The sequence below is a fragment of the Stomoxys calcitrans genome, chromosome 3, assembly GCF_963082655.1.
Source record: "Stomoxys calcitrans chromosome 3, idStoCalc2.1, whole genome shotgun sequence".
Lineage (NCBI taxonomy): Eukaryota > Metazoa > Arthropoda > Insecta > Diptera > Muscidae > Stomoxys > Stomoxys calcitrans.
In genome coordinates, this window is record NC_081554.1 from 5814828 (window position 1) to 5839207 (window position 24380).

The 24380-nt window shown below is 38.5% G+C and overlaps 2 protein-coding genes across 4 annotated transcripts in view; one reads left to right on the forward strand and one right to left on the reverse strand.

The window, feature by feature from the left end:
• Window positions 1–807: 807 nt before the first annotated feature.
• On the reverse strand, window positions 808–10620 carry LOC106080827 (putative mediator of RNA polymerase II transcription subunit 26). The gene is made up of 4 exons (XM_013242409.2): window positions 9206–10620; window positions 7959–9140; window positions 5964–6797; window positions 808–1875 (listed from the first exon to the last, which is right to left on the reverse strand). The coding sequence occupies exons 1-4, from the start codon at window positions 10208–10210 to the stop codon at window positions 1150–1152; spliced, it is 3747 nt and encodes a 1248-aa protein (XP_013097863.2). The 5' UTR covers window positions 10211–10620; the 3' UTR covers window positions 808–1149.
• A 1918-nt stretch (window positions 10621–12538) lies between these two features.
• Window positions 12539–24380, forward strand: part of LOC106080817 (blastoderm-specific protein 25D) — a 29521-nt gene continuing 17679 nt past the window's right edge. For 2 of the 3 annotated variants that reach the window (XM_013242392.2, XM_059364538.1), the window contains exons 1-2: window positions 12539–13381; window positions 22971–23411. In XM_013242392.2, coding sequence (XP_013097846.2) covers window positions 13024–13381; window positions 22971–23411 — 799 coding nt within the window. In that variant the 5' untranslated portion in view covers window positions 12539–13023. The remainder of the gene's footprint in view (window positions 13382–22970; window positions 23412–24380) is intronic. The other variant, XM_059364537.1, reaches the window with a different exon arrangement.

Below are 24380 nucleotides of genomic sequence, written 5' to 3' on the forward strand. Positions count from 1 at the left end.
CCTGTAGCCCTTGCCGATGAAGGACTTCACCGGGTCAATCCGATACGTACAGCCGGTTGGCATGGGATTATGGTGGGGACATTATTCGTTACCTATAGGTAAATACCAAATGAATAATGGATAGCATGGCTGAACAAATAAATCTTGTTATAGGAAACATTTAATTTTTTTTTTTTTTTTTTGATTTTATTTCGGCTTAATTTTCGTTTAAAACTATTACAATAATAATGAATAATTATGCTTATAATTTTTTTCTTTTATACATTATATCTTATTGTTGGTTGGTTGATTTTAATTATATTCCACTTCAACATAATGTTTGTTTATTTTCCTTTTGTTTTCGTTAATGAAAGTTTGCAAAATGTTTTTGTTTCTTTGTTATATTTACACAGAAAAAGGTTTAAGTATTTTTCTCTTTTGTTGTTGTTGTTCTTGTTGTTAATAATATTTTGTATTTGTTGTACATAAACTTACAATATATATAGTATTTCTGTATATGCATATGTTTTAGTTTGAATGTGTGTTTGTGTGTGTGTGTATGTATAGTTTTTTTCTCCATTTTATAAGTTTTTGTAATTTTGAACGCATATACGATTAAGCGTGTGTTTGAAGCAGTTAGAAGAGAATATTGGATATATGCAAATACTAAAGAACCTCATATTTCAATACACATAGGGCTGTTAGAACTGTAGTTTTAAGCTGTAGTTCTTTGCTTCTTCTTGTTTTGTTGTTTTTCAAATTTAATTGTGGCTGTAAACCAAGTGGGCACTTGGAAGGAAAAAAGAAACAATAATAAAAAAAAATATATTTATATATAAGCTGAGGGGGAACTTTCATACTTTCTTTTCGAGAGTTTTGTTAGTGTTTTCAAATGGGACCAGTTTTTTACCTGATATTACAGATATTCATAACAAAATAATATTAGAAAACTATAACAACACACATAAAAATATATAGGTTTGTATATCTATGGGGGGGAAAAGAAGCATCGTCATGAATTATATGTGTAGCTACTATAGGCAGCATATGCTTTCGGTGTAAATCTACAAAATAAAAAGTTGGGGTTTTTTTTGGGGGGGCGGCTGTAAAATGAAATGTTGTTAGGTTAGGCTAGACTAGGAAGAAAAACACTTTCGAAACCTATCATAATTATCGTCTATGCAAAATGTTGGACAGGGCACGCATTTGTTTCTGTAATTCAGAGTCCATTCTGGCAGCTTCCTCTTCGAAAATATTTCGCATCTCATTCAAATCGGGTAATTTATCCGATTTTATATTTAACATATCACCAAAAAATTGTGTCCAAACATGTTTCTTAAGGTAGCGTGGCAGTTTCTGTTTTATATCCCATGTATCACCTCTCTTCTGCAACTGCATGTATTCACCAAAGAGCATAACGTGCACTGTACCGGCAATGCAAAATAGATCCGTCTCGTATGACCATGAACGACCCTCTTGCATTTCTATGCAGGTAAAGCCGTCCGTCTGTATGACTTTGCGAAACTTTGTCTTATCGCTGTCGGGGAACAGTGTCATATCGATGGCGCAGCCAAAATCAATAAGACGCAACGAAGGAAAATGCAAATCGGTGCTGGGCACACGCATCAATAGAAAATTGTCTGGTTTTATATCGGCATGTATGATCTTATTTTGATGCAGGTGGCGTATGATGTTACATATTTGTGCGGAGAAATGCATGACCAGTGATTCGTGCATTACTTTGGTAGTGGCCTGTCGTACCTTATTGTTTATGTCAAGCAGCGAGCCGAACGGTGAAAATTCTGTGGCAATAATGCTGGCATTTGGAGCTATTATGGCTGTAGAGATGTCCATCAAGCCGGGCAGTATATTGGGCGATTGTATCCGCTTGAGAACCTGCAAGAAAGACAATTTTAAAGCCATTCAACAAAGATATAACACTTGTGGTAATTGATTTTCAAAAACACCTAAAAGTCGGCAATACTTTTTAAATCCCGACTCAAGCGTTATGCAAACCACACTAGGTAACAAAATAATACGCACACAAATTTTATAAAAAAAAAAAATAACCAAGAACTAAAGTCGAACAAATCCGACCGCCTGATACTCTATACCACACATATTTTATATAAAAATGAAAGTGTTGCACTTTTTTTGGTTCCGAATAGACTCAAAAACCGGCTGAACCGATTCTCAATAAATTTTCACAGACGGTAGAGTTTAGATCCCCGGTGAAAATAGAGTACTTCATTTTGTGATATCGGCGAGGATGGCAGCCCCTCCCCTAACCCCAATTTTCAAAAACTTATACCACAAAATTGGTATAAAACTTTAGGTTCAAATAACCAGGGGGGCGTCCTTCCACAAACACCACCCAAACGGTCATTGGTACAATATGGCTATCAAATGAAAGGTATTTAAGAGTAGTTGGAGGCCCCTTCCTTACCCCAAAAACCACACAAGTTATATGTTTACCGATTGGTGCAGTATGGAAATGAAAACCTAATTCAAATGAAACCTAATTGGATGTAGAATACGAAACTTATATACAAATTTGTGGTCAAGTCGCAGGGGGGTCGTCACACCCCAAACAGACATATAGGCCGATCGGGACAATATGGGATTCAAACGAATGGTACCTGAGAGTAGAATGCGAAACTTAAAAATTATGTTCCAAATGGACATGTACTCCCAACCGGTCAAAATGGGAATCAAACGAAAGGTATTTGAGAGTAGAACACGAAAATAATATATAAAATTGGGGTCAATTCCTAGGGAATTTCCCAAACGGGAAAATTAAATACGAAAATAAATTTGGACCATGTCAAAATGGGGCCACAAGCACTTATGGGTGTATCGAAGCACACCGGACCAGCAAGTAATGAATAAATGAGGTTTCTAGGAACTCAAGAGGTCAAGTAAGTATTCGATGAGGCTAGGTCTGGACCAATTTCGGTATGAGTTTCAAGGGAGTATATTTACTTGTTCCTACCTAAGTCAAATTGCAGCAAACACGGAAAAAATTTAGACTACTCTTTTTCAAGAAGTCACTTGAAAGATTAGTTGTTGTAGTAACCGCATATTTGCGATCCTTGCAGGTTCCAATGGGTGAGCAACGTCAGTCCGCCTTAATTTCGGCGGAACTTTTTTTACGCAATCGTGAGAAAATACGTCATTAATGTGATCAAGAAGATTTGTCTATAAAGCAGCGTTATCTAAATGTGGTCCGATTTATACCCGTTTGGTATGGGTTTTAAGGGTATAATACCACCATATGTACTAAATTTTTGCAGAATCGGGTCAAAAATGAATATCAAATGAGCACAAAAGTCTCATATTGAGATCCATGGCGATACATGGCTGCTACTTATATCCATTCTATCTATTGCTTCCGATTGGGAGTGCAATTGGAGGTTTTGTTTTGTTTTTTTTTTTTGAAACCACAGTTACAAATTTCTGCTTAATCAGGTATAAATATTGCATAAATGAGTTTACGAATTTTTATCAGAAGATCGGTCTTTATCACAATGAAGCCTTCTCAAATTTTAGCCAAATCAGGTGAAATATGTCTTTTGTGAGCTGAAGAAGTTAAATCGGAATATTAAATATTATGGAGGCTAACGGCCTATGGCATAATATCTGTGCCAGCTGTGTCAGCTCAGTATCTGCATTTTTAAAGACTATAGCCCAATTTCAACAGGCAGACGGACAGATGTGGTTAAGTTGCCTACGAATTAAACGACGATCACCAATTTATAAACATTGTAAGGCTGAAAATGGATATTACGATGTGTTGGAAACGCAAATGCAAATTTTGCCCATGAACATTCCACTAAGGAACGGGGGCAAACTTCTCACATATCACTGGAGCAGTCCGTTTCAAATTTAAGCTCAATGACAAGGGGCCTCCTTTTTATAGCCGAGTCCGAACGGCGTGGCGCAATGCGACACCTCTTTGGAGAGAGGTGGCAACAAATGTTGCCAGCATTAGGGGAGGAAAACCACCGCTGAAATTTTTTTCTGATGGTCTCGCCAGGATGTGTTGGAAACGGAATGACAAAATGAATAAATATAACCCTATCCATTGGAAGTGCATATAAGAATTAAAGAGAATAATGAATTTTTAAAATTATATTCGGAAAATCGGCACTTCACTGAGATTTAGATTAGATTAGATTAGATTAGATCTTTATTAAACAAAATTCAACTATATAAGTATAATATTCATTGCTTGTATTTTTTTTTTTTTTTTTGATTAACTTTAATAAAGATAGTTAAACTTAGACAATGTTTTCTTTTTGCATTAAACGTCTGTCACATTTGTGTTTAGTTTAATTCTTGTATCAAATAGTGCCTATAATTCATTGCACATTTTATGTATTTAATCAAATTGCTCCAATCATCCTGTCGTTGTCCATTCAATATATTGATCATTTCATGATCAGCTAGTACTATTTTGCCAAAGTACAAAATTCGAAATTCTTTTAGCACTGGGCATACACCTACGAAATGTTGGATATTTTCGATAGCCCGCATATTGCAAAGGTTACATAATTTATGGTTGTCTTCCACACCATATAAATTGCCGTTTAAGTTAAGCATTCCACCTCGCGCCTTTAGAATCCATATGATGTTATCTAAAGGATTCTCATCTGTTATATATGAAAGCCCCTTATTATAGTCCAGATGTTTGTAAAACCGTTCTGTTGAGTTTTTATTTCGAATATTACCATAGATGTTTCTCAATTTTAAAGCCGTTAGCAGTTCAATGCTGAAATATAGCAAGAGATCTAAACATCAATTGGCCTGAATTGCCGAATATTTTCGTCCAATGGAAAACTTTCGGCACTTCACTGTTTTGGAAGCTAAAAATCGGCTAAATGGTGAAAAATCGGTAAATCCGACAACCTTGCTCCCCTGTCCCCCCTGCGTGGCAGTCATCCCGAGCCAGGCGAAAGGTCAATTTACAGAGCCCTTTTTAGCAAAAGTTATTGTGTTTTTAGTAGCTGCAATTCCAGTCGCGGACAATCAGCGGGATGGAGCTGAGAGTCTCAGTGAGAGACTCGATAGGACAAGGCGAGGTAATGGTGCCTTTAAATAACCATTGGCCAATAGCCCGCTGCAATCGGTCCTTTGACCGGAATCGGTTCTTTGGAGCTAGACGAGCATCACCACCTACACATATAGACATGTGGCTACAATAACAACAACCCTTGGTAATGCTGGCGATAATTGTGAAGTATTATGACATGTTTAAAGATGTCGCACTGAGGAGGCCATCGTGGCGCATCGTTAGCATGTTCGCATATCAAGCCGAAGCCTGGGTTCAAATCCCAGCTTAAAAATCAAACAAATTTTTTAGCGGTGGTTAACCCCTTCTTTTGCTGGCTACATGTGTGAGGTATACTGTCATGTTAAAACTTCTCTACCAAGTGCTGTCATATGCGGCACGCTTTTCGGACTCGGCATAAAAAAGGAGGCCCCTTATCACGGAGCTTTAACTTCATTTGGACTGCATTCATTGCTATGAGAGAAGTATCCCTTGATCTTTAATGGAGTGTGCATGGGAAATTTAGTATTAGTTATTCGCACTGCGGCACGCCGTTCGGACTTGGCTATAAAAGCGAGCTTAAACTTGAATCGTACAGCACCCATTAACATGTAAGAAGTTTGCCTCTACTCCTTAAAGATGTTCGTGGGAAATTTTGCAATGGAGGTCATATATGTATCTCCTATATTTTTAGCAAAATAGGAAAAAATTGAAGTTTGTAGTGAATGAGGTTTGTAAGAACAAGTTTATATCTAAACATAAACCGATAGGGCCTATTCGCAATTCCCAAAGCCCTACATACATAAGATCTATACAAAATTTACAGCAGATGACTTTATTCACTCCATCCTTGTGTCAGACGGGCGGAAGAACATTGAAATGTAGGGTATTTTGTCTTCGTTATTTGTGACCTATTGGCTTCTAGGATACTTACCTGATCACATATATAAATTTCCCATGTATTTGCTGGTTTTTGAAATTTTAATGCCACCACCGCACCCGTAGCTGCATCTGAAGCTTTGTACACTGAACCATAGGAACCACGTCCGATCTCTTTGTCTATATTGAATTGTATGCCATCACCCAAAGATAATTGCCGTGTGTTGGCTATTTTCGGCAACGGCGTCTGTACTATCTTATAATTGTCATGGGCCTCACTCTCCGAACCGGGGAAATCAAGTTTTGTAAGGAAGGCCCTACACAGCTCACTGCTAAATGGATCAATGGCCTCTTTGGCCATATGCCGTTCAATAGTCTCTAAGGCTTTAGCCAGTCGACGTTCTTTTGCTTCAGCATCATGTTGCGTAGAGAAAAATGAATTCTCCTGGTAGGTGGATATATCGACAGCATTACTTTGATTAAGATTTGTGCTATTTAATGCCGAAGCATCGCGGAAGTTGAGACGGCCCACAGCATTTGTCAGAGAACAATTCGAGTTGTCCAATGCTACAGCGCTGGAAAATGAATAGTTGGCATTATCATTGAATGTGGCATTGAGATGTGTTTTGTTGTTGTTCTCCGCCGAAGGTGTTTTGGGTAAATTATTATTGGTGGTCAAAACCGCATGACCATTTTCCACAGAAGATGAGTTACTGTTATGGCAAGCCAATACATGAAATTTATTGGAAGCTTTCTTCAGTTTTGATGATTTTTGTCGTTTAGCGGAAGTCTTTGGTGTTGATGTTTGGCCAAGAAGATATGGATGAAAACTATGATTGTTGCCATTGTTGCGTTTAATGGCATTTTCAGACATTGTGGGTGAGCCAATCTGAAAAGATAACAAGAAAAAAGAAAATGATTTTAAATCTTAAAATAACTAAAGAATAAAATATAAAGTGTCAAATACGTCACCAATTCATATGTCCTAGCCAAGTGGGGGTCACAACTGAGATGACCTCCCTCAATTTTTATTGGACATGTATTGAAATCAAAGGCCACAGTCTAACTATCAGCAGGATATCTAAACATCTACAAGTCAGCCTTCTGAAGAGAAAAACATGCCTTATCCTTGGTCTGAGAATATATGACCATTGTTAGATGTACTGACTTGCCATTACGTTGCACCTCGGCACGGGATGACTATGAGCACCACAATGTTTGATGCGTTAAGATAAGATCTATATGGTGTTTATCGTCATCCCGAAAAGCTCTGCTGAGAGCTACCAGGCGCGGCCACAGGATGCGGATAGCAGAATGCTCCATACGGAGTAACTGCAAATCCAGCCGCGGACAATTAGCGGGCGGTATAGAGCAAAGTGCCTCAGTGAGGGGTCGGGCGACGATGGCTCATGCTTAAATACTGAGTGACTATGATGTTGGATATGATAAAGCGAGTTATTGGCACCTTTATATAAGCAATGACCATAACGTTCCCGCGACGTTCAGACCTATGGAGAGGAACGAGCTTGCTCACCTATAAGAGCTCGATGAGGATTGCTACATCAACATACAAATGTTGCTACAACAACTTACATCGTACAGAAAACAAGAAGATTAGATACTCTGCAGGATAGCTGAAGTTATGAAACACATTCTAATCGGCAGAGCAACTTTTGCTACATTGATCGCCCTGGCGGAGAGGCGGAAAACCGCGTAATGGCCAAAAACTGTTTAATTTTGCAAATTAACTTTTAGAATATCTACCAAATGGACTAACCCGTTTTCTTACAATATATGATGATGGGATGGGTGGATGTTGTCATCCAATAATTTTCTACCAAAGAACAAAACGTAAGCATAGACGTAGTTTCAAAGCTTGAAAAATTCCAACTTCTTCTTACAAAAATCCATCATTTAATTCATCTTCTTATCCTTGAAAAGTCGTCATTATTTTGTTCACCATAATAATAGACGACGCGCGTTGTCGTTTAGACGCAGAATGACTGTTCAGGTTTAAATTAAACAAAATAAATACGAGTAAAGTGTATACCTCTGGCTGATATATCCTTTCAATGGTGTAAGCGCTATAGTTGTTATTACTATTGGGCGTTTCTATACCCGTTGTAGGTCTCTCCTTTTTGAATTTAATTTTTAACGTTTTATTTTGAGAACCTTGGGTGGGCGTGTGCATACTGAAGCGTATAGTAGAGGCCTCGATTTGTTCTTCCAAATCATCTTGGGTATTCACCGAAGTGTGCAGTTGATGCTGATAAACAGTTTGGCGATGTTGGTGATTTTGGTAATGTTGTTCTTCTTCTTCTGTATCGGGATTATCTTCATCCTGGTCTTCCGTGTCACCACCAGCATAGTCATCGTCTTCATCATCTGCCGTTTGCTTCGCATACTGCAATTGTTCATATCCTTGTGCTTGGTAATGCACTTGATGGTATTGCTGGTTGGACGCTTGCTGTTGATGGGGTTGTTGTTGCTGCTGCTGCTGTTGGTAAACTTGAGTAGTTACTTCTTGTTGCTGATAGTACAAATGATTATTGTTGGTATGCTGTTGCTGCACATAGTAGTGTTGCGTTTGTTCGTGCGGTTGTTGTTGTTGATGATGATGATGATGTTGCGCTACCGTTGTTGCAGTTTGCTTAGACTCCGTTCTTAACGAGCCTATTTCTTGTACTTGTACATTTGTTTGTGTTTGACCAGCTGTCTGCACGTGTTGCTGCCTTTCAACTGCTCTTGCCATAGGTTGCTTTCGCTTCAATTCTTCCAATTTTTCTTTATAACGACGAGCCCTTATTTCTTCGGGGCTATATTCTATGCCCATTCCTGTAGGGTATACTGCATTCTTGGCATAATAGCAGATTTTCTGAGGATCATCTGGTTCTTCTAAAAATAATGCAGGTTGCCACGTTTCATGGTTATTGCGACAATATGCCGCAAATTTTCTAGTAGGCTTGATGCCAGCAACTTCAATGGTAGTGCTAGGTGTAGATGTGGGTTGTGGTGCCGTTACAACCTGCGCTGGAGTCGAAGAGATTTGTTGTTTGGTAGAAGCTTCTAAGGCTCTTTCATATTGTTGTCTTGACATATTTGTGGTGACTGCCGGCAATTGTTGTTCCACGGGTACCGTTCTATGGCTTTGGCTTGGCTGGTGAACGGCTGCAGTATTTACTGTTTGCTGGTGGGTTGTATGGGGATGAACATTATAGACATGAGCTGGCGCCTGGAAATAAAGGGAGCACATTTATTAAGAGCGTACAAAGGGTTGTGCACAAAAGTTGTAATTACCTGTGCCGTATTTATTTGTGCCTGATGTTGATGAACATTTGTTGCCGCCATTTGCTGATGTGGCTGATGGACATGCTGCGTCTGGGCATGGACCTGTTGAAGATGCTGCGCATGTGGATGCTGCAATTGTTGCGGTGGATAATGGTTATGGGGCTGCTGCTGATGATATATTTGCTGTGCTGCTTGTTGAGGCTGGTGCTGTTGATGGACAACTGCATGATGGGCCTGTTGATGAGCAGCCTGTGGCGGCTGTGCTTGCGTCTGATGGCTATTGCTAGGGGTGCTTTGATGGTAGGAAACTTGCTGCCGATATTGCTGAACCTGAATGGTGTGCGGTTGCTGAACATGGCCAATTGCCACACTATTTGTGGATACCGCATTCGATGTAGTTGGATGGTGTTGTTGTTGGTAATGAACAATATGAGGCTGTGCCTGTGGTTGCATTTGTTGCTGTTGCTGTTGTTGTTGTTGTTGTTGCTGCTGCTGGAGTAACTGTTGTTGTGCCTGAGCGTGTACTGACTTGCTGTACATCAGTTTGCTGTGGGCATGATGCAGGTCAGCATATGGCTGCGCCTTTTCTTGAAAAGCCAAATTGTACACAGCCTCTGCTTCCTTGAAACTATTAACCGATTCGTAATAGGTGGCCCAACCTATATAGAAACAGGCGGACTGTTTTCCGACGCCCCGCTGGTGCAGAACTTGATAGAAATGCAGTGGATTAGTTTGCATATCGATATACTTTAGCCATAGGCGCACCATTCTCAAGTCCTGCTTGTAGTAATCACTGTGCTCGAACAACGTTAGGCATCTTTCCAAAGTTTCGCGGAATTTATTGTCCGGATCGCCATGGCCATGGTTTTCATACCAGCATATATAGTTCCACCAGTGGTCTAATGGATCAGGCCCCTGATATAAAGCAATTGCATTCTCCCATGCTTGTTTATCTTTAAGAAAACTATGCATCTGGTCGGCAGGCACGGATGCCTGTCGCAAGTATGAGTTCATGGCTCAAACTGCAAACTCTGCAAGCGTTCAGAATCCAATTGTCAATGCTGCCGTCTTCACCCCCGTTGCACAACAGCAAAAGACAACAAACAAACACGCCAAAAAATGCTTGATGCTGTGCAATCAGTCAGTGGATTTCCACGACAAACGTCAACACCGCGTCAGAATCTCGAGACTCCTCACACAATGCCAATTACTCTGAACAGAGTTCTCCAATTACTCGCACACAACACAATCACACACACTCTTCGTTTTCCATACAGTAACCAGCTTGGCCCTTTGGCAAGGCTTCTAATTTAGGATTTTTCGATAAACTGCATTCAATGCATCCGAAATTAAACAACAAATTAACAGATTAAACAAAATAAATATATTTTCCTCATCAGAACAAGCCGAAGAAAATACAAGTACCAGTCATAAAGAATACCAATGTAACCAGTAACCGTTTTATCGATAACTGCATCATGTTGCACTGAAAGGCTGCCCGTATCATGCGATAACAGTTAATAAAACAGGGTTTAGGTTTCATCCAAAATTAAATTGATTTAGGGCCGGTTTCTCGTAAAAAATAATAAAATTCGTGATAACTAAACTGTACATTTATTTATCGAATCTATAACCCTCGTATTAACAAATGTGGGTTTCTCGCATAATATTTAAACGATATGGCAATATTACGCAATCAGCAATAAGAGTGTTCACACCTCTCCTTGCTTAAATACTAAAGACTGTGATATGCGAAATAATGACGAAATCGTGATTACTTTTGAAGCAAAAAACTTGCTGATTTCAATCAGTAGAACATTTTATCATTATTTATGAAAATTTTTCTTAAAAGTATTATATTTTCATTGAGATTTTTGTAGTACCAGCGAATATAGTACCAGCCTTAACTAGGCGAGTTGTTGGCGCGGCGATCAATCCTTTGGGAACGCGCTTCCTTACCTAATGAGCTTGGCCAAAATCGCTACCACCAAATACAAACGTGGCGTTCTCTAATATTTGCACAAACTTGCACTGAAATTCGTTCGATTACCAGTAAAGACTGGTACTATGTTCGTTTTTCACGATTGAATACCCATGTTTTTCGCGACTACTATTTCGAATCACTACAATAATCTCAAAGGTAAAATTTTGTTTTATTGAAATCCGTCTTTTTGTTTTATGGTTGGTACTATATTCGCTTTTCGCTATATTTTTTCGCCGATTAATTTTTTAGGTAATAGATTTTAAAGCAAAACAAATTGCTGATTTCATTCAGTAGGACATATCCTTATTACTTAATCACTTTGTTATTTCTCTAGTTGTCTATTAATCACATTGTTATTTGTCTAGTATTTCAAAAAAGTGATCGTAAAAAATGGGTTTTCAAAGGTGAAAAACGGACATAGTACCAGCCTTAAAGCCTAGTACTGACTTCATTCGCAGAGAAAATGCCTTATTGTTTGCCAGAAAACAACAACACACAACAAAGACAACATCTGATGTTAGTTCTATTCAGTGCAAGTCAGATGTTCTGGATAAAATATTGGTGCAAAGTCGTACTCGTAAGTTATCGATAACATGCAATAATAGATAAGAAGAAACGATTAATTATGATTTGCACTAAATAGTACAAGGCGGATTTAACAAGGAGGTCTCACGTGAACAGCTGTTAAGAGCCGGCCAGGTTTGACGGTATTATAATGTTAGATTTTTGTTTGCATTATCTTTGTTGTTATCTTCTTTCTCCCATATCATCTGCATATGTACGCACACGTATACACACACGCACACAAATTTGGTTATGTGTGTTAGCAAAACGTCGGTCAGCTTGTTGGCAAAATGGCGGATTGCACCATATGATTTGTGGTTGTTGTAAATATGAGACCACCTTTTATTGTTTCGCCATGAAAGGGCAGTGAAAACCCAAGATTTACTAATAAAAGGTAAGATCACTTGCGAAACCATAAAGTGAATAAGCCCCATGAACTTCATTGAGGATGTCAAATCTGCCGATTGAAAACATAATCAAGTAGGAGAAAACGTAAACAAAGAATGCCAAGTACTGCTAAAAATTAAAAAAAAAATGTTTGTCGGCAGATCGCTTCGGTTAACCTTATTCAAATCTTGACGAAGCACCATCGTAGTATCGGTATTTATTTGCGATTGCAAAGCTCGAAACAACTCATCTTGCTCAGGTGAAACTGCATGTGGGTGGGCCCTTTAATTGCACTTCTCGATTTCGCAATTGAAAATCGAACAATCGATAAATCGATTAGTCGCCTTTATGGGAACTTTACATGGCACATCATGGTGCGTGGTCATTGTAATAGTTTGGTGAAAATAGTATTGGTGTTCACGATATACACTAAAAACATAGCAAAAATATAGTTATTATTCCTGTTTTTTTAATTTAAATTGATTAGTTCACTAACTATACTTTAATATTGTCCTAAATTAAGGTTCTTCGAAGACAATTTTTTAACAATTTCAAATGAAAACAAAGCGAAGAACGGGTTAAATGTTATTTTTTTTTTGTTGCAAAAAGTGGTGTGAAAAAATCAAAATCGTCACTCGCACCATCGTACCAGAAACTCAATTACAATTAAGATTGTCATCATCCTCATTGCATGTGGGGGTCACAACAGAGCCGGGGCAGAGTAACATAACAGAAGCAGAGGCGGCGACAGAGGCCAAAAACAGAATAATAATTGCGAAGAAAGGAAAATAATTTCACTCAAAAAAAGAGGTGAAACCCCAATACCCAATAACAAAGGAATCCAATTCCAAGAAGCGATCTGGCTAGCGACGACGGATAGCCTAGCAAAGACATGGAGTTTTCCCAAGACCCCTACGAATATAAATTGTATCAAATGTTCAAAAGTTGTGACACCAATCAGCATGGATATTTGGATGAACAGTCGTTGCGTCGTTTGTGTGGCCTCCTGGAGCTCAGGGATAAGGGATCGGTGCTCATTGAAAATTTGGCTGCAGAGGGACGGACGTCGCATGTAACTTTTGAGAACTTCAAGGAAGCCTTGTTGAACTTTTTGGGCACTGAACTTGACAGTGGAGGCGGTGGCGGTAGCGGTAGCGGTGTTTCGTCTACCACTACAACAACGCAAGTTACAGCCGAACAAAGTAAAACAACAGAAGACGCGCAAAGCCCTGGTATTGGCAAAACATTGGGTAAGTTAGAGAGTGGGGTCAATTGTCTTAAGGGAATATCTGTTTGTGGAAAAATTCTAATGACAGCATAATGCTGAAATAGAGAAGGGAAAGGGACAACTCAGACAAAGTTCTTTTCCCTGTGCATGAGGTGACATATTACCTGCCCTCTCCACTTAATTTACACCTTTGTTATTTTTCGGTTGTGATTCCCAATAACTAGCGAAACTCTTTTTTTCACTTTCGCTTCTGCATTACGTCAAGTCAGTCAGTCAGTCAGAAGTCAGGTAAATACTAATAATCAAAGATAAGCTTGTGTTCCCTGTTCTTGTGCCCGCAAAACAGCAATCAGCACTCCTCACTTAGACGTCACAAACAAGAGTAATTAAAAAAATTTGCAACAAATATTTTAATGTTTTATCGTTATCTGCTGTGTGTGTGTGTTTGGCTTTTCTTTTGTTGTTTAAGAATAAAAAAAAATAAGATACGATTCTTAGTATTGTCATGCAATGGTCGGCAAACTTACAGCAACAGCATAGGATGGATAATCAATTGAATGATCCGAGGGTTAGCGTTTCTGTATTTGCAAATGCAAATGTTCGAGCATTGTAGCCTGTGAAGCACTTCTATGTGTAAACTTGCTAAAATATTAATAAATATTTAACTGTCATGGGGGAAATAAATGACATAACGCTTTTGATGGGATACAAATAAATATATGACCTTGAATGATAATAAAATATATTTAAGCGATATTTAAACTGCTTTGTTGCATTTAAAGGATATTTTTGTTGCTTATAGCACGTTTGAGTTGAGCATAATATTCAAAGACTTTCTTGAAATGGAAAAGTAAGCCAGAGGCGTTTGCACTCCGAAAAGGGTACTTTAAACCATCTGAATATGGAGGCATTAAAGACGGTACATTGATAGGTTGCAGTTATATCGAATGTTAACCTGCGAAATTAATACCACTAAGAAAATTAGAAATTTTTGTCACAGTTGTTGTTGTAGCCACATTTTCATGTGGAGGTGGCGATCCTCGTCAAGCTACTGTAGGTGAGCAAGCTCGCTCAAGTCCAAAGGACCGATCGCCGCGATCCTTTGACGCCTTGTCATATCGATCATCATAGGCACTCAGTATTTGTGCAAGAACCGGTGCCGCCCGGCTTCTCACTGAGACTTTCCGCTCGATACCGCTGATTGTCCACGACTGCCGTTGCAGCTTCTCCGTATGGAGGATTCCACTAACCGCAACATGTGGACGCGCCCGGTAGCTCGCAGCTAAGCTTCTCATGACACCAATGAACACCACACAAAGTGAAGCTCAATGTTCCAGCCTGTATGGTGCTGACAGCTATCTCGTTCCTTGGGAGACTAGCAGTCGCTTTCCATTGCATATTTTCTGGTGTAGTGATGAAATTTTTTTTCATAAACCTCCCTGCTTTTGGGCAAAGGCTCTACACAAATTTAACGTTTGAGGGAGGGCGATATAAATATATATGTGGGGTATGAAGATATAACATTAAAGGTACATAAAGCAACGAGGCCACCGTTGCGCAGGGGTAAGCATGTTCGCCTATGACGCCGTATGCCTGAATTGAAATCGGCGTGAACATCAGAAAAATGACAGCGGTGGTTATCTCCTTATAAATACTGTGAACATTTGTAAGGTATCCAGCCATGTTAAAATTTCTCTAACAAGTGGTGTCGCCAAGCGGCATGCCGTTGGGACTCGGCACAAAAAAGGAGGCCACATATAATTGAGCGAAAACTTGAAAAGGACTGCACGCTTTGATATGAGAGAAGTATCCCTCTGTTTCTTGATGGAATGTTCACCAGAAAATATGTAAAGCCAAATTTTCCATAGTTTGAACATATTATTCTTGTAAAAGCAAATTGTACAGTTTTTTTAGATGACAATAAAATATCCAAACAGTGGACAATGACAGTTTGTTCACTGTAGGGAGTCGATCAAGTTTTTGGTTTTGATAAATTGATAAAAATATTTTTTTATAGTTTTTTGTGTACTCAAAATTTAAATATTCGAGACACAAACCACACTCTTGACAGCGTTGCCAATTCTATGGACAATTAACCAATGAATCAAAAAAATTGATCTCGCAATCTTGTGTCATGCCATGACTTGAGGACACCGCCAACGTGCACCAACAGCCTATTCGAAAATATTGAAGTACGAACTTATAGTGGGGTCGCCAGTCTTATATGAAGTTAAGGGTGCAAAGGTGGGGTGGGGTTTTTTCTAGGACATGTAATTAACCCTCTTTCTACCATCGTTTTCCAACCCCTACGAACATCAACGAGTATCAATTGCTGAATGGTATGGTAAAGTAACAATTCCGACCCCAACAACAACAAAATATTGGGTTGCCTAAAAAGTAATTGCAGATTTTTTAAAAGAAAGTAAATGCATTTTTAATAAAACTTAGAATGAACTTTAATCAAATATATAATTGCCATTTTGTTCGATAACCTTTTGCCATCTTCCTGGCAAATTTAGTATTCCACGCTCATAGAACTTCTGGCCTTTATCTGCAAAAAACTGAACCAAGTGCGATTTTATAGCCTCATCATTGCCGAAAGTTTTACCATTTAAGGAGTTCTGCAAAGATCGAAATAAATGGCAGTCTGATGGTGCAAGGTCAGGGCTATATGGTGGATGCATCAAAAGTTCCCAGCCAAGCTCACTCAGTTTTTGGCGAGTGACCAAATATGTGTGCGGTCTAGCGTTGTCCTGGTGGAATATGACACTAGCGTTGATTCGGTTTGTTAAATGAATTTCTTTCAATACATGTGGTACCCAAATATCAAGCTTTTTCACCAGTCCAAGACTTTTTATGTGATAATGAACGTTTGATTTTGGTATATTTAACTTCTCTCCTATCTCACGCTCAGTTACATGACGATCCAATTCGATTAATGCTTTGATTTGGTCATCATCAACTTCATTTGGCCGACCGAAAAATCTGCAATTACTGTTTTGGGAAACCCAATACCTAGAGTCTCAATCACAAAATACCTACAATCCCATGGAAGCCGGTTGTACGTACCGGATTGATCTGTGTACAACACACTGCTACAACCTAGAGTCTCATTAGATAACCTTTTCAAATCATGAAAGCGCTAATTACCGGCTAAATGCTTTAAATTTAATCTCCGTGAAGATAAAGTTAATTTTACCTAGCAGAGACACAACCCCATTCAAGTTCTGTGACTAATTTAGCAGAGCAATGCTAACAATCGAACAGAAAATATCTAAAAATAAAACAAAAAAATTGATAAAAAAATTTAAAAAAAATACGGGTCTGTGCTAATTTTGAACTCAATATATAAAATTTTAAAGTTTGTTGTTTGATAACAACAAACGAATACACTGATGGATGGACGGACGGACATACACACGGTCATGGTTAAATCGTCCAAATCAATATACCTTGTTTCTTATGGTGGTGGGTATAAAAATATATATTATAGGCTTTAACTTCAATAAATTATTTATCCGGTTCCTCTCCGGAGTTGGAGTCGAAAATAGTATTCTCTTTTGTGTCGAAGTCGATAAATTTTTGCTCGACATCCACAATTTTTAAAAAACGCACGATCTTGGAGATGGTTGCATCGATTTAAGCGAAATTTTGCATACCCACTTATGTTAACCCAAACACAAAATTGGTATAATATATTGGGGTCAAATAACGTGGTGGACGCGAAGCCCCAAAACCCACCCAAACGGACATGTTTACCCATTGGTTCAATATGGGTATGCAGTGATATGTATTTAAGAGTAGAGTTTAGGGCGGTTTTGGCCCGGCCCACCCCCATAAAGTCGGCCAAAAATTGCATATTCACTGACTAAAGCAATATGGAATCAGACTCCGATCTGGACCATCTTCGGACATTGGGGGTTCCAATGAAATTCCGTGTTAGTAAATGTTGCGTGCTGACACAAATTTCGTGTAGTAAATACAGATTTTATGGGCGCAAGACCTTAAACCTAAAGATCAATCTACGCAAATACGACTTTTATCAGTGTATAGGGGAGCAAAACAAAATATATCCATCTTCAAACTAATATGTCTCTTACTGTTAAAGGCTTAAATGTTATTTCAACAGACAGTCGGAAGGACAAACAGGGCTAGATGGTCGTAAGATTTGTACAATGAGTATTACTGCATTTTCTTGCTTATAGAATACTAGCTGAACCGGGCCTCCAACGCTACATTTTCTTTTACTCCGAATATTGTTTATTTGGTCGTTTAATAAGTCCTGTTTGGGGGTGTTTTGGGTGTTGACGATCGCTTAGATACTTCTACCACTCAATCACCTGGGCCTTTAACAACTTAATACCAAATTTGGATATGGATTTTTTGATTTATTATAGAAGTACGGGGGCCACTGTAGCGCAGAGATTAGTATGTCCGCCTCTGATGCTGAACGCATGAGTTCGAATCCTAGCGAGAACATCATGACAATTTTCAGCGTTGGTTATCCCCTCCTAATGCCAGGGGCAAACTTCTCACATATCAATGAGTGCAGTCTGATTCAAGTTTAAGCTCAATGATAAGGGGCCTCCTTTTTATAGCCTAGTCCGAACGGCGTGCGGCAGTGCGACACCTCTTTGGATAGAAGTTTTACATGGCATAGTACCTCACAAATGTTGTCGGCATTAGGAGGGTAAAACCACCGCTGAAAATTTTTTTCTGATGATCTTGCCAGGATTCGAACCCAAGCATTCAACGTCATAGGCGGAAATGCTAACCTCTGCGCTGATTTAGGGTCTGGAACCTATAAAGCTGCATTTATTATCCGATTTCGTTGAAATTTCAAACAGTGAGTTGTCTTAAGCCTCCCATCATGCGACCCAAACAAATATGGTTCAGATCGAACTATATTTACATTTAACTGCCATATATACCGATCTGCTGTTTAAGGGGCTAAGCCCATAAAAGCTGCAATTATTACCTGATTTCGTTGAAATTAAATTTGAAACACTGAGTTGTTTTAAGCCTCCCGACATCCGACCCAAATATGAATCAGATTAAACTACACAGATATAGCTGTCATATAGACCGATCTTCTAATTTAGGGTCTTAATCCCATAAAATGCGGATTTCTTGCCTGATTTCGCCTAAACTGTTTCTTGTATATGAGTTCTCGGGACCTGAATTAAATATTATCGAGACTAGCCCCTTATAAGATATAATTATGGCACGGCCGAACTTAACACCTTTTTACCTGTTGTTATTGGGTTACCATTAGGAGGCATACAAAAATTCGCTTAAGATGCACCCCTCTTCGAGATGTAGTGTTTTTGAAAATTGGGGTAGGGGGTGAGGTTTCTCTCCCTTCATATATTACAAAATGATATCTGACCAATCTAACCAGGGGGCCAAACTCCACCCAAATTTGCCCATGAACATTTCATTAAGGAACAGGGGCAAACTTCTCACATATCAATGAGTGCTTTCTAAGCTCAGTGATGAGGGGTCTCCTTTTTATGGCCTCTTTGAGGAGAAGTTTTTACATGGCTGCCATACCAAGTGGTACAGTACCTCACAACAAATGTCGCCAGCATAAGAAGGGGATAACCACCGCTGAAAAAAAAATGTTTCTGATGTTCTCGTCTGGATTCGAACCCAGGCATTCAGCGTCATCGGCGAAAGTGCTAACCTCTGCGCTACGGTGGCCCCCGACTCTACCTTCATGCCGTTTTTCCATTTATACGCAACAAACAAACACAACGCAACTCTTTCATTTTAATACCATCAACTGGGGCATACAAACTTCGTAATTTTTTGTACCACATCGAAATATTGGTCTAAGACCCCATAAAGTATATATATTCTTGTTCGCCTTGATATTTTAAGTGGATCTATTCATGTCCCTCCGTCTGTCCATCTTTCGAAGGAGTAAAGCTAGGCGCTTGAAATTTTGCAGAAATACTTCCTATTAGTATAGGTCGGTTGGGATTGTAAATGGGCCATATCGGTCCATATTTTGATATAGCTCACATATAAACCGATGTTCAGATTATATTTCTTGAGCGCAATTCATATCTGATTTGGCTGAAATTCTGTACTTTGACATTTTCTATGACATTCAACAGATGTGCCAAGTACGGTCCGAATCGGTCCAAAAACTAATATAGCTCCTATATAACCCGATCCCCCGATTATACTTCTTAAGCCTCTAGATGACACAATTCTTTTCCGATTTAGCTGAAATTTTGCATGGCATCTCCTATGACCTCCATCATACGTATAGTACGTATCCCATGAATCGGTTTAAAACCATACAAAACAGATCTCCCGATTACATTTCTTCAGTCCGTTCAGGGGGCAGATCTTGTCTGATTTGGCTGAAGTTTCACAAACCACCACTTTTTCTATGATCTTTGACATCTGTACGTACCATATAGGTCTGAATCGGTCTATAACCTGATATAGCTCCCATATAAACCGATCTCCCAATTTTACTTCATGAGCTTCTGTAGGGCGTAATTCTTATCTGATTTTGCTGAATGACACAATGACATCTACTATGGTGTGCAATATCCAAGCCAAGTATGACCCAAATCGGTATATAAACTGATTTAGCGCCAATAGCATAGCAACTCTTATCTATTACAATATTTGCTCATAAAGAGATGCCGGGCAAAGAACTTGACAAATGCGATACATGGTGGAGGGTATATAAGATTCGACCCGGCCCAACTTAGCGATGACATAATTATCAGGTAGTGTACCGTAAACACCTGAGTACAATTTTTTCTCGCGAAGTGCACTATCTTTCAACGAGTTTTGGTTGTGTGTGTGTATTATAATTAAGAACCATAGCACACACAAACAACGAAAAATGTCTCGAACTAGTTACATACACAAAATCAGGGTTGCACTAATCACTGAATTTGACAGATAGTGCGCTCAATATTTTGTCGTTGGGCAGCTGTCACTACCTGAAAATGAATATATCTTGCAAGCTTTAACTACTGTAGTTATATAATAGATTATGTATGCGTTGGCCGCTTTTGGTAGATTGTTTTGTTCAAATTTTTGTACGAAGTAATTTTCTGGAGTGGCATCACTGTTTACTACAACAACAACAAACATTGATGGGTCCCGTTATGCAAAAATCATACATTACGGTACGTTTTTTTGCAAAAATGTATATATTTGTTGTAAAATTCGATAAGAAGTTATTTTTCCCATAATATCTTCTTAGAGATGAAATGCACCGATAAAAGCATCTCCATTTTACACAGTGATCAAGCGTAATGGTCTATTTATCATATCATTGAAAGAGAGGCCACTGTAGCGCAGACGTTAGTCCGCCTATGACTCCGAACTCCTGGCGAGAAGATCAGAAAAATTGTTTAGTGGTGGTTTTCTCCCCTGATGCTGGCGACATCTGTCAGGTACTGACGCAGTACCTCTGCGCTTTGGTGGCCTCTATTTCAATGATAAGAAACAACAATTTAAAAAAAATTGACCATTACGCTTGATCACTGTGTAAAATGGAGATGCTATCGTATAGCAGCCAGGTAAAAACTTGTCCCCAAAGAGGTGCCCTGCGGCACGCCGTTCAGACTCCTTTATCATTGAGCTTAAACTTGAATCGGACAGCAGTTATTGATATGTAAGAAGTTTGCCTCTGTTCTTTAAAATAATGTTTGTGACCAAATTTACATTAGAGAAGACTTGACTCGGACAGCACTAAATGATATGAGTTCCATAATGGTATGTTTCCAACGGCTTAACAAAAGAAACTACGAGTATTTCGAAGCATGCAAAGCATCTATCAGCTTATATATCTTTCTTCGCATCTTATAAAAAAGGCAAATTTTGCCCATGAACATTCCACTAAGGAACAGGGGCAAACTTCTCACACATCAATGAGTGCAGTCCGATTCAAGTTTAAGCTCAATGATAAAGGGCCTCCTTTTTTTAGCCGAGTCCGAACGGCGTGCGGCAGTGCGACACCTCTTTGGATAGAAGTTTTACATGGCATATTACCTCACAAATGCTGTCAGCATTAGGAGGGGAAAGCCACCGCTGAAAATTTTCTCTGATGGTCTCGCCAGGATTCGAACCCAGGCGTTCAGCGTCATAGGCGGACATGCTAACCTCTGCGCTACGGTTACCTCCATCTTAAAAGATGTACGTAATTTTGTCAAACTAATTTTTGTTGTAAAGGGTGATTTTTTAAGAGCTATAGGAAAGTTTTCAAAAAAAAAACATAAAATTCAGGAAATGCATCATATCTTTATTTGAATGGATAGTTCGGACCATATAATTAAATGTTTGAAGATTATTTCATACCAAAGTTGACCGTGACTGCGTTTAAAATGGTCCATCCGCTTAGACCAATGATGCCACCAGCCCATAAACCGCACCAAACTGTGATTTTTACTGGATTCATTGGTAGCTCTTGCAATGCTTCTGGCTGATCTTCACTCCAAAATCGACAATTCTGCTAATTTTCGTAACCATTGAGCCAAAAATGAGCTTCGTCGCTGAATGGAAGAAGCTCGCTATGAACTTTCTTAACAGAGCACGCATTTTGATAATAAAATTCAATAACTTGCAAGCGTTGTTCGTTTGTAAGACGATTCATGGTTAAATTATAGACCAAACTGAAGATATTTGACAGTGAGACAAAACAGGAAACGTGCGTGAGCTGTTTGTACCAGTGTTGCCAAAAAGATCAAAGCTAAAATATCACCCTTTAGAAACATTTAACCATTTTTCAGATGTCATTTAATGCTCATTTTGTGGCATACATATGTATGTTATTTAATCTTCGTTAAGAAACGATTATTTCATTATGTTTGCTCAGTTTTGAGAAGATCAAAAGAGTTTTTTAAAATTAAATTAATTTGAATTGTCATCTTTTCAATTCTATTAAAATTTAAATGATGAACTTTGCTAGATATCCTTGGCAGCTGAGTAGGAGGAATGCAATTTTAAAATGCCAAAAAATCTGGGTTTCATAGTTACTATAACCCACGGAAATTTTACAAATTAGGTAGTACTGCCGCAATTTTTTTTTCACTCCCAAGCACTTTTGTTTGGTTTATTTATTTTCCTCCAATAAAGACGGACATATGAGTATTTCGTGGTGGTATTCACATATGCTAATTGTTCTGGAAATCCTAAACGGTTTAATAAGCCAGCGAGTAGGTACGCGAAAAATTAATGCTCTCAAATGTAAACACCTGACTTTAGGTAACGCATTAGGACATATGTGAATTTAGCATTGGGTTAAGTCGAAGATAAATGGCAAATGTTCTTTTTATTCCAGGAATAACAGTACTTTTTTACCTGGCAAACGCCTATAAATAGATAGGCATCATTTATGCCTGACATTAGTTGTCTCTAAGACACGAACCGTGAAAGACATTCATATACTTTAAACAAGAAGTTTTATTAAAACATTTAGAACAAGCCAAGATTAAACAACATGGGAACCCATTTATTTTATAAAAAAGCCAAAGTATTTAATGATCCCACCATAGATGAATTGGCCAGATATCTTAGTAAGACTTATTAAAAGCCTATATATTTTCTTAATCTTATTTTGTTTCTCATCATTACAGATCACGCGTTAATTATCACTGATCAACAGGAAACATTTATCGATAGTCCTCCAGAGTCTTCGGATCGTGAAGTCTCACCAAAACTAGTTGTGGGTGCTAAAAAATATGGCAGGCGTTCTAGACCACATATAACTAAAGGTGATGATCATACTGCCTCCGATTCAGAAGATTCCATAGATGAAAAAGATTCAAGCTCTCATCGCAGTTGCCTAGCTCCAGAAGTGCAAAGATCCTCATCTCAAACTGATATAGCGGGCTCTCGTAGACGCACGAACACAGGCGCCACCGAAACTAAACTAAAACGCTGTGCCTCCCTGCCAGCCCAGAGGAATCTATTTCATCAGAACAAAACAAAATTGGCAGCAAACAAAGCGAAACTTGGTAATGATTCTTTAATACAGCTAGCAAAGAAACCCCTCAGCAGTAGTGTGGAATCTCTCGGTAAGTTGTGTTTTATTTTTTGTGACTCTTGCTTTTCTCTTTTACCTTTTGTTTTTGTTTTGGAGAAAACAAACATGTCAATGCTTTTTTATCATGAAAATCATTTTCTAGAGCTTTTGTTTTCATCAACATGTCTATAATTTTCTCAACATCTTTCATTCGTGACGACACATTTGACAATTTCCTAGTTTACTTAGTTCTTAGGAATATAAAATGGTTCTAGCAAGAGTGAGTTATGGAAATCTAAATTAAATTATGTTAGGAAGAAAAAACTGTAACACAGCAACTTCAATCATTAACATCATGCAACACAACAACTATGGCACTGGCTTCCAATCATTTTTTTTTATTTTATAAATTAGCTAAACGCTCACGAAGTTCACTGCATAGACATTGAAAGAGTCAAGTGTGAAAAATTTACACAATCATAATTAAAATGAAATGGTAATCATAAAAGACAATTTTGGATAAAGATAATGATTTAAGTGTGCTAATTGAAAAATAACTTCACCATAAACCAAAACCCCTGAAATTGTTGTTGTTGTTATAGCAGTGTGTTGTACGCTGAGGCGGCAGCCCTTGCCGATAAAAGACTCCATTAGGCCAAACCTGAATCCCTCTGATACTTGAGATTGGTTAAATATTATATCCTGAAAAATTACTTCCCACCATGTGTCATAGACTTGTTGTTGTTGTAGCAGTGTGTTGTACACTGAGGTGGCAGCCTTTGCCCCGATGAAGGAATCAATCGGGTCATTCCGGTACATACAACCGGCTGCCATGGGATTGATAAACTTATTAGTTCGCGATGTCCTTAGAGTGTGGGCATTTTCCTCTATTAAAATTTCGTAGAAAACTTGAACATTTTATGTGTATTTCGTTTAAAGTCTGTTTAGAACACCAGATATATTTTTTTAATTTTTCTTAGAAAAATGTTGTCAAAAGTCTACAAACAATTGGAAAGGGTTT

What these genes read in the sequence shown, in the direction of transcription:
- LOC106080827 (XM_013242409.2), bottom strand. Translation starts at nt 10,210, where the DNA reads ATGAACTCATACTTGCGACAGGCATCCGTGCCTGCCGACCAGATGCAT. An exon ending in CACAAATAAATACGGCACAG is followed by an intron (nt 9,141 to 9,205) that starts GTAATTACAACT and finishes CTTTATTTCCAG; the next exon opens with GCGCCAGCTCATGTCTATAA. An exon ending in AAATTTATATATGTGATCAG is followed by an intron (nt 1,876 to 5,963) that starts GTAAGTATCCTA and finishes TCTTTCTTGCAG; the next exon opens with GTTCTCAAGCGGATACAATC.